The following is a 14,300-nucleotide window of genomic DNA, read 5'->3' as shown; positions in this document are numbered from 1 at the left end:
GAAATTGATTTAAACGGTTTTTTATTTTTTATTGGCTGTACGTCAGTGACCTTTGACCTCTTACAGCCTAAACATTATGACCAATTTGAAATACACCATGTCATTCGTATCGTATAATCTGATGTGTCATAGAGGGTCGTTCTAGTGATATTTTATTAATATTAATTGTTAATATGCTGATTATTTTATATTGCAAATCTGTCGTTGATTAAGCTAATCGGATCGCTGGCAGATCTGTGACTGTGCGCGACATATCTTGTACTTATCGTCATTATGTTTGAAAACGATAAGCCATGTGACAGGTACACTCGGACAAAACGTGACAATGTTTTTGACAGTCACAAATCACTGGACATTCAAAATGTGCCGCGAACTGTATACGTCGCGCGCGCATTGTTATTGTATTTTTTAGTTTTAATTTAGTTAATTTTTTTATTAAAAATGTCGGCCAATAAAAGAACTTATTCACCTTTCGTCAAACAAGTGAGTATTCATTTTTGTTTGTGAATAATTTATTTTAATATAATTCGCAGTAATTCCTCTTATAATTCAATAAACAGAAATCCCCTTATAGAACTGTGTTTATCGATTTTTTTAATTCTTATTTGTATCAATTTAATTGTTTTCTTTTTCTCCTAAAAGCTTGGTCATTTGCGTAAAAAGCAAATACACTACGTAGATTTGTTAATATTATTTACGAAGTTTTTGTTGTCAGAGTTTTGTAACGGCGGCGGTATGTATCAATATAGTGTGCCACGGGTGTGTCATGGGCTTTCCTGCCATCCTGTTACCGCAGTTGCGCCAGCCCGGCTCACCCCTCGCTGTTCCCAAAAGTACCGAGTCCTGGATCGGTTAGTCATATCTTCGTATTCAAATTCTAGATGGATAGTTTTAGGCAAGCTTAAGAAATTATTGAACTTTCAATTTAAGCCTCCTTTTAAACAAATGTAATAATCCTTTTGAAAAAAGTAAATACAAGGAATATACTGGCATCAGATATTGCTAACAATTTTGGATTAGAAAATATATTAATTTTTTAATTTTGAAAATAATTTAATATGTTCGTAAAGAATGTAAAGTTACAATTGACGTATTTTAAGCACACTTATAAAATAGAAGATAAATTTTATAACATAATCGTCAATTTGGGCTATAAAATTTATCTTCTGCATTAACAGATAGTAAAATTGACCTTGTGATTGTATGATCCTGAAATATATTATATCGCAAATATTAAAATAGAAAAAGGAATAACTTTATTATAAGATTTCTTGCAAGTTTCTCAAGAAATATAACAAGCATATGACATTCATTTTTAATTAAATAAATATCAAATTGCAATATATTTTCGATCTTGACTTCTGTAGTAGTTTGCAATTGTTCCTAACTTTAAAATTCTGAACACGATAAACTTGCAGGAGCCTTTTTACTATTTTTAATCCTAAGAGAGTCTTCCATTATTACAGCATCAGTACATTCCATCAGCATGCTGCTGGGGTACTTCCTGACGCCGCCCATCATGGAGCGGCTCGGGCGCAAGTTGGCGCACTACGCGGTCTGCATACCCTTCCTTGTGGGCTGGTTCATGATCGTCATGGCAGAGAGTGTTCATGTTGGTATTATGTAAAAGTTAAAATATTCAAGTTACATTATTTAATAAAAGACAATCCACATTTTATTTTTCCGAGAACACTTACGAAATAAAAAAAAAAACTTTTGTTTAATTTCAGGTAATTATAATAGGTCGCATCCTGCACGGTCTGTCGAGCGGGCTGCTGACGACGCTGCGGTCAGTGCTGATAGGTGAGTACACGAGCCCGCGCAACCGCGGAGCCTTCCTCACCACCATCTCGCTGGCGCAGGCGTTCGGCATCTTCTTCGTGCACCTGGTGGGCTCCCTCCTCAGCTGGCGGCTCACCGCGCTCGTCTGCGCCTTCTTCTCCTACACCAGCTTCATCATGACCATGTTCATCCCGGAGTCGCCCAGCTGGCTCGTCGCTCGGGGCAGGTTCGACGAGTGCAGGGCCGTCTTCCACTGGCTGCGCGGCGACGCGGAGGACGACGAGCTCGAGGACATGATCAACACCAGAATAGCGTATGAGAAAGCTATCGTTAGGAAAAGATGCTCCGGATCCGAATCCAGCCGGATAAACAAAATCTGGCACACTATGACAAAGAAAGAGTTCTATAAACCGATTATTCTGATGATCCACGGAAATATCCTGATGCAGTTTGCGGGCGGCACCACCATGTCGGCGTACTCCACCGTCATTATAGGTCTTCTAATGGGCCCCGGCGCCAACGCCCACTTCTGGATGGTGTTCCTGGACACGCAGAGAATTATCTCGAACAGTGTGGCAGTGTACGTCATCAACAGGACCAAGAGACGCACCATGTTGTTCTCCACGGGCGCGCTGTGCGTCGTCAGCCACCTGGCGATAGCCGCCTACGTGTACGCGAGACACGAGGGGATATTTGTGTACGATGCGATATGGTTGCCGGCGCTGCTCATCAACATCCAGTTCTTCACCGTGGCGGTGGGCATGGTGCCGTTGCCTAACGTGATAGCGGGAGAGGTGTTCCCGCTGGAGCACAGAAGTATCTGTGGGAGCATCAGTCTGATGACGGGCGGGAGCTTCATGTTCGTGACGCTGAAGACGTTCCCGTACTTGGTGGACGCGGGAGGTCTTCAGGGCACGTACTTGCTGTACGCGGCGCTGCTGACGTACAACCTGGCGGTGATGTGGGTGCTGCTGCCGGAGACGCGCGGCAAGACGCTGCAGCAGATCGAGGCGGAGTTCCGCGGACGGGCGCTGCGCCCCGAGGAGGCGGAGGCGCGGCACTCGCTGCACGCGGACCCCGTGGAGGCGTACAAGAGCAAGCTGTCTCTGCGGCGGTGTAGTAGCGCAGTACTGTAGTTGTGATAATGTATTATAATATTATTTTAAACTAGTCCAAATTTACGAATAAATATCTTTTTATATTATTACTTTTTATATTTTTGTGAATGTAAATCTACACCCTTTTATTGATAAAAACAGTATCAGGAGCTACGAATGCTATGCACTCAAAATCATATTTCTTTGATCGAGTTTAAGCGAGGATGAAGGGATTAAAAAATGTAATAAAAAAAAATAAAAGTCACCGGTATTTTTCTATAATTTTCTATATTATTTGGTACATGATAAGGTCGGTCTGTCCAACCATACGCGGTGCTGAGGTCGCAGTGTTCATGTCAAACAACCGTCACGTTGTCGTCTCGCTCGCACCCGTATAGTTGCACAAACGACTTCTCTCTCTTAACTATCCTATGTACAGTCGTCAGCCGCACTCGCACTCGCACTCGCACACGCTCCCCGCTTTCCTTTACATTTATATAAACATTTAACATCAGATCAGATATAAACTGCTAAGTGCGCACATTGCAACCGCCTGTACACAAACCTCACGACATTCCACGACCAAAAAGAGACTTTACAGTACTAAAAATAAGGTCGCGTTTGCAATGTGCGTACATAGTGACAATTATGAAGCAGAGATCAGTGGGGCGTCGGCAGAACAAATGACGCCGCCTTAACTTAAAACATAAAAAAATTTAACAGCCATCTTGTTAATAAATAACGCGGTCGATACGCCGATAGTTCCATAGAAAAACTAAACTATTCTCCTATCATTTTCAAGAAGTATATCAAAATTATTGTTAGTACGCCACCGTAGTTCTAGAAGCTGGATACTTCGGTGGCGTTCGCACACAGAATACTTTCGCTAAGTTAATTTTAATATTATATCACGTCTTAACAAAATAAATTTACCTCTACGATCAAAAGTGCGAACTTATATGATTTGGCCTATTATATAAAAATCGCAAAGTACTAATAATAATTTAATATCAAATAGATGTATACAAAAGGTAAAAAAAGCAAAAAAACGGTCGGCATCATCAGCTGTATTACATTCTTAGTTCTAACAATTTATGATATTACAAACATTCATCTGAAAGCAACGCCGGGGCAAATTGAAACTTACAAACGACGCAATAGAGTTCAAATTGGCTTATACAAATTTGTCATACTGCTACAAATATAAAAAATATACAATAATTACACTAGTCGGTATGTTACACAAATACTACAAAACAAGTAGCATCGATGTAGAATAATACATCTTAACACGAGGGCATAGAGTTCACAGTCGCCGATACAGAAGCGATATAAATACACACAGAAAACAAGTTGAAGCTTTTCATCTAAAATTGGACATTAATAAAATATATTTACTCTTCAGTAACTATACATACATCAACCTGACTCCAACTGCGAGAAATATTGTCTACCTCAGAATGTGATACAAACATCACTTGTATCAAAGTTCGTCTGTCCTCGTCTGTGGTCTGAGAGCGGAGGGGGCGTGGCCACACACATACACACACACACACCTACACGGTATATTTACAACTTTAGTATAAAACATCCACCTCGCGCCGGGACACTTCCTACAACGGGAGGGGGGGGACTGCCTTTTGTTCAATAGATGTCACCACGGTCAACAGTGGATGTAACACTAAATATACAGATATATAAAAAACCTTTTATTTTATATGCATAGTTCAATTCACTTAATAAATTTAAAAAAAAGTAATTTTTGTAGAACATAAATGGTTTAACAAAGAATGAAAACCGGAATACATATTTTCAAATGGATACAATGACGTATAAAATATTTGACAGACGTCAGTCCACTGTTGACGCTAGCGCCACATATTTACAGCTTTCAGTGTTTCTCTCCATTATCTAAGTAACAAACAGAATGGACAAAGCGATTATTCAATATGATAATTAATAGACTTTTAACTGTGGGTTTCTGAGATCAAAATTTCCATTTAACATATTGTTATTTTTATTTTGTAAAAGATAAAGAAAAGGGTGACGATATGTTTATAGAAGTACTTTGGTTTAAGAAACCCATGATAAGAGAAACATTTACAGCAGGACAAGTTTAGTCTTTCTGGATATGCCAATGATTAAACGGTATTTATAATTATAATACGACTTCAGCAAATAATTTTTCATAGAAATGTCCCGACAGCGGTTTTTTTGTAACAAATATTAAAGTCAATGAAGCGTAATTCGTGCTTTATTCTTCTAACACAATAACTGCTTAGTTAACACTGACATCCGATATTATAAACTTCAAGTGTAAGTTAAGTTTTGTTCAAGTTAAAATATAATCAAAATGGTATACGTAGTACGGACGTAGTTTTATAAGAAAAAATCACAAAAAATAAACAACGAGTCTACACAAAATACATCAAATTCATTCCAATTCAAAAATATTTACAAAATCCAGTGACAGTCCTGGTTCTCACTAATTTAACATCGACTGAGTGTCGAGCGTCGCATTTTGTATCTAACTGCAAGACGTTAAGGTTTCAATTTCAATGTCGGCAAACTTTAAACGTAACAATTATTATAATGAACACATTGAAATTTACAACCGACATGATGAGGTGCGCGTGCGCAGGTACAGTGCCGCCCCCCACAACAATAATACTAAACACATTTACATTGTAAAAGCAGGGAAATTAGTGATTTGGGAGGGTACATCGAGATATTGAATATACAAGGAACATATCAAATTAGTTATTCTTAAATATATATGAAAAAAAGTTATTCGTCTATGAACATTGTGGTAGCGCACCCGCGGAGTGCAAGCGAATCTCTGTTATTCAATATTTTCACCTGACGTTATTGTGAATCTCTCACAAATTGTCACAACAGTGTCGTAAACAAATACATCGCGGATATGCAACAATTTGATACATTACTTCCTTCCATTTGTTCATCATTTACAATTTTATACAATGAAGCGCGACTCGCATTGTAACTGCGAAACGTTATTTTATAATTTGTCTCAATATTAAAAAAACAAATCTTGTAATAATGTACATTTTACAATTATGACAAAATTCAGTAAAATCCTTGATCATTGTTTGTTTCTCCTTCATACAAAGTGGATGTTATAACAATATACTGTTGGTAATTCATTGTTACTTATAAATAATTAATTATAGCGTATTTGTTGTGTAAAATGATGAGAGATGTTCAGCGGGAGTCGCGAGTGTGGCGAGTGTCGCGCGCGCATGCTCCGCACACGTAGTCGTCGTCCTCCCGCAGCGCGCCGCGGCTGAGTCCCACACAGTGCATGTGGAACCACTGGTCGCAGCCGCCGTCGCACTGCACCCAGTCCACTTCCTTGCCTGACACATCACACACATTCTTAGCATATCTTGTCTTTCCTCAGTTTAGTTCTACTTAATCGTCACTTAGAACTCACGCTATGGGATTAGCTAAGTAAACAAGTTGAGCAGCATGTAGTCACCTGTGGGCCTGAGACAGTTGTCAGCTGCGCAGTCCTCGTCAGAGGAAGCGGAGGAGACTGACGAGGAGCTGCTGCGTCGCGCTGCCAGCGTGCTGCGCCGCGCCGCCCCCGCGCCCGCCCCGCTTGCTCCCGCAGCCGCCGCCCCCGTCCCCGTCCCCGCCCCGCTGCCGCCCGCGCCGCGCTGTTGTGCTGCACACATATCTACTGTTAGCTTAGGTCCGACACACACGTACTGCATACCAAACATGGTCACATCTCTGTCTTTTATGTGTCAGAGTATAGAATCTCACCTATCCTGGCCTGTCGGGCGTGCTTGCCGCGCGTGGATGCGGCCAGGCCGCGCTTGCGTCGCTCCTGCCGCGCCATGTAGTGCTTCCTCATCATCAGCCCCGAACCCGACGACATTCCCTGCGCAAGTAAATAATAACATTCACATCGGTGATGACTACCTTCAGTCTCCTTATTCATATGAATAAATTGCTATGGTATATAATTTACCTGTTTTCTATTTAAGTAATTTGTTGTCGTGGCTGAGCCTCGTTTTATCGTAGTCTTTGTTGTTGTTGTTGTTGGGCCTAGGAACAAAACAAACAAAATTAATAAGTGAAAAATGTTCATTGAAATCGTCAAAAAGTAAGAGCAATATGTACCGTGATGCGGGCGCGTGCGCTTGAGCTGCCTGTGCGGGCGCGGGGCGCGCTGCGGGCGCTTGCGTCTCCCCGCGTCCAGCACGCGCGCGCTGCGCCGCCCCTCCGCGCCCCGCGCCGCCACCACCGCGCTCCACACCTGACTCTGCTCTTCCAGCCGCACCTGATCGACACAAAACATTATAAATCCTTGCTTTAAACTCAAAATGTACAGTCCTATAATTGAGTAAACGCGACAAAAGTATAATCTTACCTCTAGTAAATCTCCTTCCAGCATAAGATCCTCAAGTTTCTGCAGCAGGCCGGGCGGTAGGCGCGCGCTGGGGGAACGCGGCGTCGCGCTGTAGGCGTGCTCCACGCTCGCCGATGACCTACAAGAAGAGCATTTTAGTATACGCAAAATTAACAAATAAAATCACTTTGTTATTGGAAGATTGCATCAATCTAGTATGCGATAGATTGTGTGTTACCTGGAGGCATGCGAGTGTGTGCCGCTGTCCCTCCTGTGGTCGGTCTGGTGCGCGAGGTTGTGCGCGAGGGTGAGGGTGTGGGCGTGGTGCGGGAGGGCGGCGAGCAGCGCGCGCGCCGCGTCCTGCCACGCCATGGCGCGCTCCGTCACGCACTGCAGCGCCTCGCCCTCCGCCAGGCGCACCGGCAGCTTTTGTAGCCACACCTAACACACAAACGACATTAATACTTAAATACTTTATATGGACTTAGTACCAAAAATCTTTACTAAAGCAAGTATAAGTGATGGAGCGACGGTTGTTTTTTATAGAGTTTCTCACCAGTAAGGCCAGTATGCGGTGCAGACGAGGGCGCTTGGTGCGCGTGCAGTCCGGGCAGAGGAACTTCTGCTCTGCGGGCGGCGGCTCCCCGCGCTCCGGCGATGAGTCGCGCTCCTCCAGTGCAGATGACACGCACGATGCTGCACACATATACAAATAACATATTCAGAATCGAGCAGTTCTTGCGAAGTTAATGTAATTTATATAAGTAAATAATGTACCATGAAACCAATCCTTGCAGAGTTCGCATTGCGACATGACGCCGTACTGTCGCTTTTGACACAGACAGAATGTGACCCCGGTGATGGGCGCCGAGCGGACCTCTTTGCGCATATTTCGAGCCCTGAATGACAAAGATTACGGTTTAAATTGTAGGTAAACATTTAACGAGTTTTCTGATTTATTGCGTACGTTATTATTTGACTTCACACATGTGTACATAATCTAAGGAGTTGTAATTTTATACCTGAGTTCTTTGATGGCGGCGAGTTCCCTGTGCTCGGCCTGCTTGAAGGCGGCGACGATCTCAGTGGGCGTGGCGTCCTCGCTGAAGTGCTGCAGGAACGCCCCCGCCTCGCCCGCGTCCCGCCCCCGCCGCCGCGCCCCGCCCGTGTACTCCGTGCGGGGGGACAGCGCCTCTAGCAGAGTGTACGGCCAGTTCTAGAATTTAAAGAAACAAGTATTACATTCAACTTAACTTAGAGTTACACTACTTGATTAACAGAGTTTTATGCCCTTTCTGGGGTAAAATAGGTACTCTACCTTCTTGAGGAACATGTCTGCCGCGCCGCGTTTCCACTCCCTGGCGGAGTGCAGCGCGGCGGCGAGCTGGTCCTTCTCGTATAGTGCGAGGGGAATCTGAGCCCCGCGCCTCGCTAGTGCCTCCACGCTGTGCAAGTACGGGTACAGCTCCTTCGACTGCATCTCTTCCACCTGACAACATCACACCATACGATGTAATGAAATTGCTTTGATGTGAAGAACCAAATGTCCTGCATTTGAAGCCTCACTCATTAGAGATATCAATTCGGAGATGTTAGTATTTAGTTATTTGTGTACCTTTGCTAGCCAGTCTCTGGCGTGTGCGACTGCTTGGTGTAGAGCGTGGTGCGAGGGCAGCGCGGCGTCGATGTCGTCGCCGTCGGCCAGTAGCTGGTCCAACTCGGCCAGGCTGGTGTGCGCCTCGCCGGCCCCACCCCCTGCAGCTCCGAGCCCACCTTCGCCCCGCCCCTCGCACAGTACGGCTTGCGCACGCGCTTCCCACTCCTCCACTTGTGCTGATAATATAAATATTGAGTTTAAAAACAACACAATATACGATAAAAATATTTAAAAGCGACAACATATGTAAAAAAGGGATTAAACCTCTTTGCATTATTTTGATTTCTTTTTAAGAATATTTTGTTGATATGGCAGCAACTTCAAACATTTCCTAGGCTTATGTGTGAATGTATTCTGAAGAAATGTATTTGTTACACAAACCTCTCAACTTGTAGAGGGCCGCTCTCTCCTGCTCGACCCTGCGATGTGGCAGCACGCTGTCGGCGTCGCGCAGCAGGCGGTCCAGCACGGGCGGGGTGAGCGCGGCGCAGTCCTCGCGCAGCGCCCGCACCTCCGCCAGCCAGCGCGCCTGCGCCAGTCGCCCCTGCGCCCCCGCCAGCTGCGGCAGCACGATACACAGCCGCGAACCCAGCTCTACCACCTGAACACACCAATTATACATTAAAATGACCACAATATCGCTCTCACTGGCCATGAATTTGATGAGAATGAGAGAGATAATATGAAAATATATAAATGATAAAGTACACATACCTCCTCTAATTCCCTGACAGTGGCAGCGTCCACCTCATCTAGGTCCTTGCTGAGCAGCTCCGTCGCTCGGTCTTCGAACTCCTCAGTCTGTCTTAACACTTCCTTTACTGCTGAACCTGATGAAACAAAAATAGACACTCACAACTTTTTAATAGTTAATAATTGTTGACATACAGTAAAAAGATCAACAACAGAGACAAACTGTCACCGTCAGAGCTACAATTTAGTATAAGCGTATATTTCTACAATTTCACGTATGAAATTTCACGAAAATAACTCGGAAAAAATTCCATACCTTCAGGCAGGACACAGGCGAGTCCATCAATCTCAGCGGCGAAAAGCGTCAGTTCATGTATGGTGAGCCTGTACTTGGGGTCGTGGTGGCGCGTGCGCGTGCGCATCTTGTTCAGGTCCAGCTGCTGGATCACCGAGGCGCACTTCTCCGCATCTTCAATAGCCGTCTCCAGCGCGCGCACCAGCTCCGTTTTGTGCATCTGAACAGAATCGGAGATTTATTGACAAGAAAATCGAGGGAATAAAATAGTAAAAGAACATTTTTTTAATTAAATTTTGATGTCAGTTTAGTTCGTACGTACTTTGAGTTCGTGTGCGCGGCGCAGATGCGCGCGCAGTCCGTCAAGGTCACATGTCTTGGGCGTGTCGGGGTCGAGCGCGTTCTGCACCGCCTCCGCCCACTCGCGGAACAGCTCCGACTTCTTCTTCAGCTTGTCCAGCATCGCCGGCAGCTCGTCCAGTGTATACCGATACCTATACCAGCATGTACACATTCATACAAAACGAAAAAAAATATAGTTGTTGTGTAAACTTATAACGTCTATTCTCCTCAATTCAAGGGACAAAAACTTAGAAATTACATTTTTAGTAAGTACAAAAGAGAGAGATATAAAGTGGGAGGAGTGTGCGTCCTCACCTAAGCTTGTGCGCGGCGGGCGGGCATGCGCAGAGCTGCGCGTAGTGTCGCAGGCAGGCGACGTGCGTGGTGCACGCGCACGTGACACACGACAGGAAGCACGTCGTCTTGCACAGCTGGCACTGCCGCTCGTCATCCGGCAGCAGCTCGAACGCCTCGCGCTCCGCCTCCGTCACGCCCTGCGACACAACACACAAACTTATTTACAAGAGTTCACGCTGTGTATTACGTCTCGTTAAAAGCATCGGTATGAGGACGTTTGGTACAAAAGGTTTAGTGAGGTCGGCTCACCCAGTCGAGCAGACCCTTGCGCAGCTTGCGCTCGTCGTGCAGCATGGTGCGCATGTCGCGGTAGGCGGCCAGCGCCACCGTCAGGCTGAGCGCGTCCGCCTCCAGCGCCATCTTGCACACCAGCTCGTCGTGCGAGAACACGCAGTAGCGCCGCAGCGTCGAGTAGTGCGCGATGCACTCGCGACCCATCTTCAGCTGTACATACACACGCCTTATACCAACTACCCTACCTCACACACAACTCACACGAGTCACAAGTATACATAATCCTACCCGACATTTGAGTTGGCACGTCGAGCACAAGAATATACTTCTGCACCACGTGCCAACAAAAGCGTCAGGCACTATTATATCCTATTTTGATTGATAGTTTTTATTTTTAGGTACAATTTATCAGTTTTTAAAGGTTGAATGGGCCATCTTATGGAGTCTTGTCTCTAGATATTGATAAATCACCATTTGGAGTAGTTTTTCTTTTGTGACTGAAAGATATAATTTTGGATTCTACGTTGACACGTATATAAACACTGGTTACCATCCATTTGTAGCAGAAAGGCCTCGCATTTGAAGGAGGCGGATTTTATGCCGACAGCCAATAACTGCAACAAGTTGCCGGCGTCAGTCTGCCGTCCGAATATGTATAGCTTTTAAAGACAACGGGACCACGCTTTTTCTACTCTTTTTAAATGTCAATGTCACTAAATCCTTAGCATTTACAGCACCAACAGTCATTTAGGTCGTAGTATTTATGTCAAGTGGGTGATAATTGTTGTGGCTTCCCTCTAGGTGACACATAAGAGGTGACAAGCATACCCAGTCAGCGGGAGTGAAGTTGACTGCCTCAGCAAAGTTGTATCCCTGGTTGAAGCCGGCGTGGTAGGCGCGCGGGAACGTTATCACGAACTCGCCCGCGTGCTGGTCCGTCCTAACAAACACAACAAGTTACTTAATAAGATGTTTTTAAAACGTTCAGTGCCACCGACTCGTGTGGTGAAACTAATAGTTCCTAGTGGCATTGAATGTGTTAACAATTTGAAATAAATCCTCACCTATACACCGGTACTCCAGCCTTCATGAGTATATTAGGGTTCATAATGGTCACGAGCTGGTGCAGCAGGTCAGGCTGCAGCTGGAACAGCTCCGGCGCCTCCGCCTTCATGGCGGCCTCGAACTGCTCCGCCTTGGAGCCCGGTACTCCGTACCAAGTCTTCGGCTCGCCCCAGTGCAGGTAGTTGATTGAGTAACTCCAATGGTCTTCATTGTGCCAGCAAAATGTAGCAAAGCACATACCCACGTATAGCCAGGGGATCTAGAAAAATTAAGTTTTAGAAAATAACTAAAAAAACAGGAAGAAAAGAACATTGTTTAAAAAAATATTTTAAATGTTAGTTCCTTAGTACTTCCGTACTGAGATGAAGTGATGTGGTCTGAACAAAAATTTATCTTATTAGTCCATTTTTACACAATTTATCAATGTTGAGTCAGAACAATAGAAGATGTGTGTTGTGGGCGTGGTGAGTGTGTGGGCGTGTACCTTCATGCCGGATATATCAGCGTTGATGTGACCGAGCACGGAGCCGTCCAGCACGGGCAGGTTGTTGAGGTTCCAGCTCGAGTCCGCGTACTGCTGCTCTCCGGGGTACAGGTGCGCGCTCGACTTTGTCGGGAAACCTAACATGTACAACAAATAATATTAAATAAATATATAGATAATATATATAAAGCTTTTCGTACAGAAGGCAACGCAAATCTTCAAAACTCGATGATTTTAGTCATAGGGGTTAGTTGATTCGCGCAGAACTCGGTCTTCAACAATTTACGTTGCCTTGTGTAAGAAAGGTGTTGTGCAGTATGAAGGCGGACTGACCGGAGCCGTGGTCCATGGAGTGCAGGTCAGCGCCGTACTCCACCGTCACGTCCTCGTCTATGGAGGACACCACGCGCCAGAACTCGCGCTCCACTGTTGACGTCGGCACCATCTATACCAAACAAATATTACATCCTATTGACTCCGCTTTTCCGCTTAATTTCTTTTTTTATTTTTGTAACTACAGAATAAAAAAGATTTAAAAAAGAACGGCATATTAAACCATAAAAAAACAAATAGTGAATATGATTTCTGTTCACTATTTGTGGTAACTTTCTATCAAACTATTTGCTAAAATTAGAATCTCTGTATGCAATATTGAAAAAATTCGTATTTCGCAAAAACAAAACAATTAAAAAACAAACGATGTTAACGGGACTTTAAAAGGAAGGTATGTATATTGTACTGACGTGTACGGGCATGTTGAAGTAGTCAGACTTGAACTGGTCGGCCATCTCGCCGAACTGCTGCAGCGTGTACTCGCGCGTCGCCTGCTCGAACCCGAACGCCTCCGCCGGCTTCGACACCTGCACAAGTACAACTACATTTCTACTCGTTCACTACAACAACACTGAAAACTCAAACATATACAACTGTACAATCACTCCCCGATATACAGATTTATCTCTATTTCCCACTTTGTATCTTAAACTTTTTATTATTGTTATGATTATTGCCGTCAGTTATTTAAAAATAAAAGCCGCATAAAATAGCTTCAGCATGCTAAGAAATCTGTTTTTATTTTACATTACTAACCATGGCTTTATATACCTGTTTTATACAGAAATGTTGTGAGAAACGATACATAATATAATAGTATGAAAGCGTTACCTCCTCTGCGAGACAGACGGGACACCGCCAGTCCCCCTTGGGCACGTCTGCGAGCGGCGGCACGAGGCAGAAGGTGTGGTACGAGTCGTCGCAGCCGTCGCACAGCAGCATCTGCTCCTCCACGTCCCCGCGCCCGCACACGTGGCACATGTACTTCGCCAGCTGACACATACACACAAACAATACCACTTATACTTAGCCGGTCACTGATTGTTGCTTTCCGAGACCAACATCACTGTATTAAAATATTTTTTTGTCAAAAATTGGTCACAGAAACCAATTGTTAAACTTTTTAATACAATCAGAATTATCTATAATAGTTTATAAATTTATAATAATCACTAGGAGTCAGGAATTTGAAGATTTAAGAAAGAATAATATTATTTTTAAATTACTCCGCTCAAGTTATACAGACAACTATTTCACTGTAACACAAGTGTTTACAGTATAAAAACATGGTTAATTTTTCCTTTGGGACTTTTTATTAGTTAGTGGTTGTATGTGGTGCAAGGGAATTTCCTACTGGTTCTTTGGTGTTAGAACTGACCGGATCATCAGGGTTGTGGTGGTGCGCATGTGGTGCGGGCGCAGGTGCGGGCGTCACCGACACCGTCATGTTGCTGAGCCGGTGCTCGCGCAGCCGCCGCGACCTCCCCACACCGCAGCTGCCGCCAGGAGACATCCACTTGTTCTCGCGAGGACCTGGCACATACATTCCACATAAAGAACCTTGCTTTTCACTTGCCATACGA

The 14,300-nt window shown here is 44.4% G+C and overlaps 2 protein-coding genes across 3 annotated transcripts in view; one reads left to right on the top strand and one right to left on the bottom strand.

The window, feature by feature from the left end:
- The first annotated feature begins 117 nt into the window (after nt 1-117).
- LOC106118547 (facilitated trehalose transporter Tret1-like) lies at nt 118-2,989 on the top strand. Of its 2 annotated transcripts, none has more exons than XM_013313213.1 (4): nt 118-483; nt 716-851; nt 1,467-1,612; nt 1,731-2,989. In XM_013313213.1, the coding sequence occupies exons 1-4, from the start codon at nt 442-444 to the stop codon at nt 2,916-2,918; spliced, it is 1,512 nt and encodes a 503-aa protein (XP_013168667.1). In that variant the 5' UTR covers nt 118-441; the 3' UTR covers nt 2,919-2,989. The 2 variants fall into 2 exon arrangements, with proteins under 2 accessions (XP_013168667.1, XP_013168668.1); XM_013313214.1 differs by having other exon boundaries at nt 703-851.
- Nucleotides 2,990-3,125: 136 nt separating this feature from the next.
- The window catches only part of Kdm5 (Lysine demethylase 5), a 19,618-nt gene continuing 8,443 nt past the window's right edge, over nt 3,126-14,300 (bottom strand). The window contains exons 6-30 of the mRNA XM_013313311.1: nt 14,096-14,250; nt 13,549-13,710; nt 13,128-13,244; nt 12,718-12,829; nt 12,385-12,521; nt 11,900-12,159; nt 11,664-11,775; nt 10,851-11,045; nt 10,560-10,738; nt 10,225-10,396; nt 9,924-10,122; nt 9,629-9,744; nt 9,296-9,515; nt 8,873-9,090; nt 8,576-8,746; nt 8,280-8,473; nt 8,035-8,156; nt 7,814-7,953; nt 7,496-7,698; nt 7,279-7,396; nt 7,029-7,188; nt 6,877-6,953; nt 6,669-6,786; nt 6,379-6,504; nt 3,126-6,256 (exon numbers count right to left, since the gene is read on the bottom strand). Coding sequence (XP_013168765.1) covers nt 6,102-6,256; nt 6,379-6,504; nt 6,669-6,786; nt 6,877-6,953; nt 7,029-7,188; nt 7,279-7,396; nt 7,496-7,698; nt 7,814-7,953; nt 8,035-8,156; nt 8,280-8,473; nt 8,576-8,746; nt 8,873-9,090; nt 9,296-9,515; nt 9,629-9,744; nt 9,924-10,122; nt 10,225-10,396; nt 10,560-10,738; nt 10,851-11,045; nt 11,664-11,775; nt 11,900-12,159; nt 12,385-12,521; nt 12,718-12,829; nt 13,128-13,244; nt 13,549-13,710; nt 14,096-14,250 — 3,938 coding nt within the window. The 3' untranslated portion in view covers nt 3,126-6,101. The remainder of the gene's footprint in view (nt 6,257-6,378; nt 6,505-6,668; nt 6,787-6,876; nt 6,954-7,028; nt 7,189-7,278; nt 7,397-7,495; nt 7,699-7,813; nt 7,954-8,034; nt 8,157-8,279; nt 8,474-8,575; nt 8,747-8,872; nt 9,091-9,295; nt 9,516-9,628; nt 9,745-9,923; nt 10,123-10,224; nt 10,397-10,559; nt 10,739-10,850; nt 11,046-11,663; nt 11,776-11,899; nt 12,160-12,384; nt 12,522-12,717; nt 12,830-13,127; nt 13,245-13,548; nt 13,711-14,095; nt 14,251-14,300) is intronic.

Source organism: Papilio xuthus, unplaced genomic scaffold, assembly GCF_000836235.2.
Source record: "Papilio xuthus unplaced genomic scaffold, Pxut_1.1 DF827570.1, whole genome shotgun sequence".
In the NCBI taxonomy this organism is placed as follows: domain Eukaryota; kingdom Metazoa; phylum Arthropoda; class Insecta; order Lepidoptera; family Papilionidae; genus Papilio; species Papilio xuthus.
This window is presented reverse-complemented; position numbering and strand designations above follow the sequence as displayed.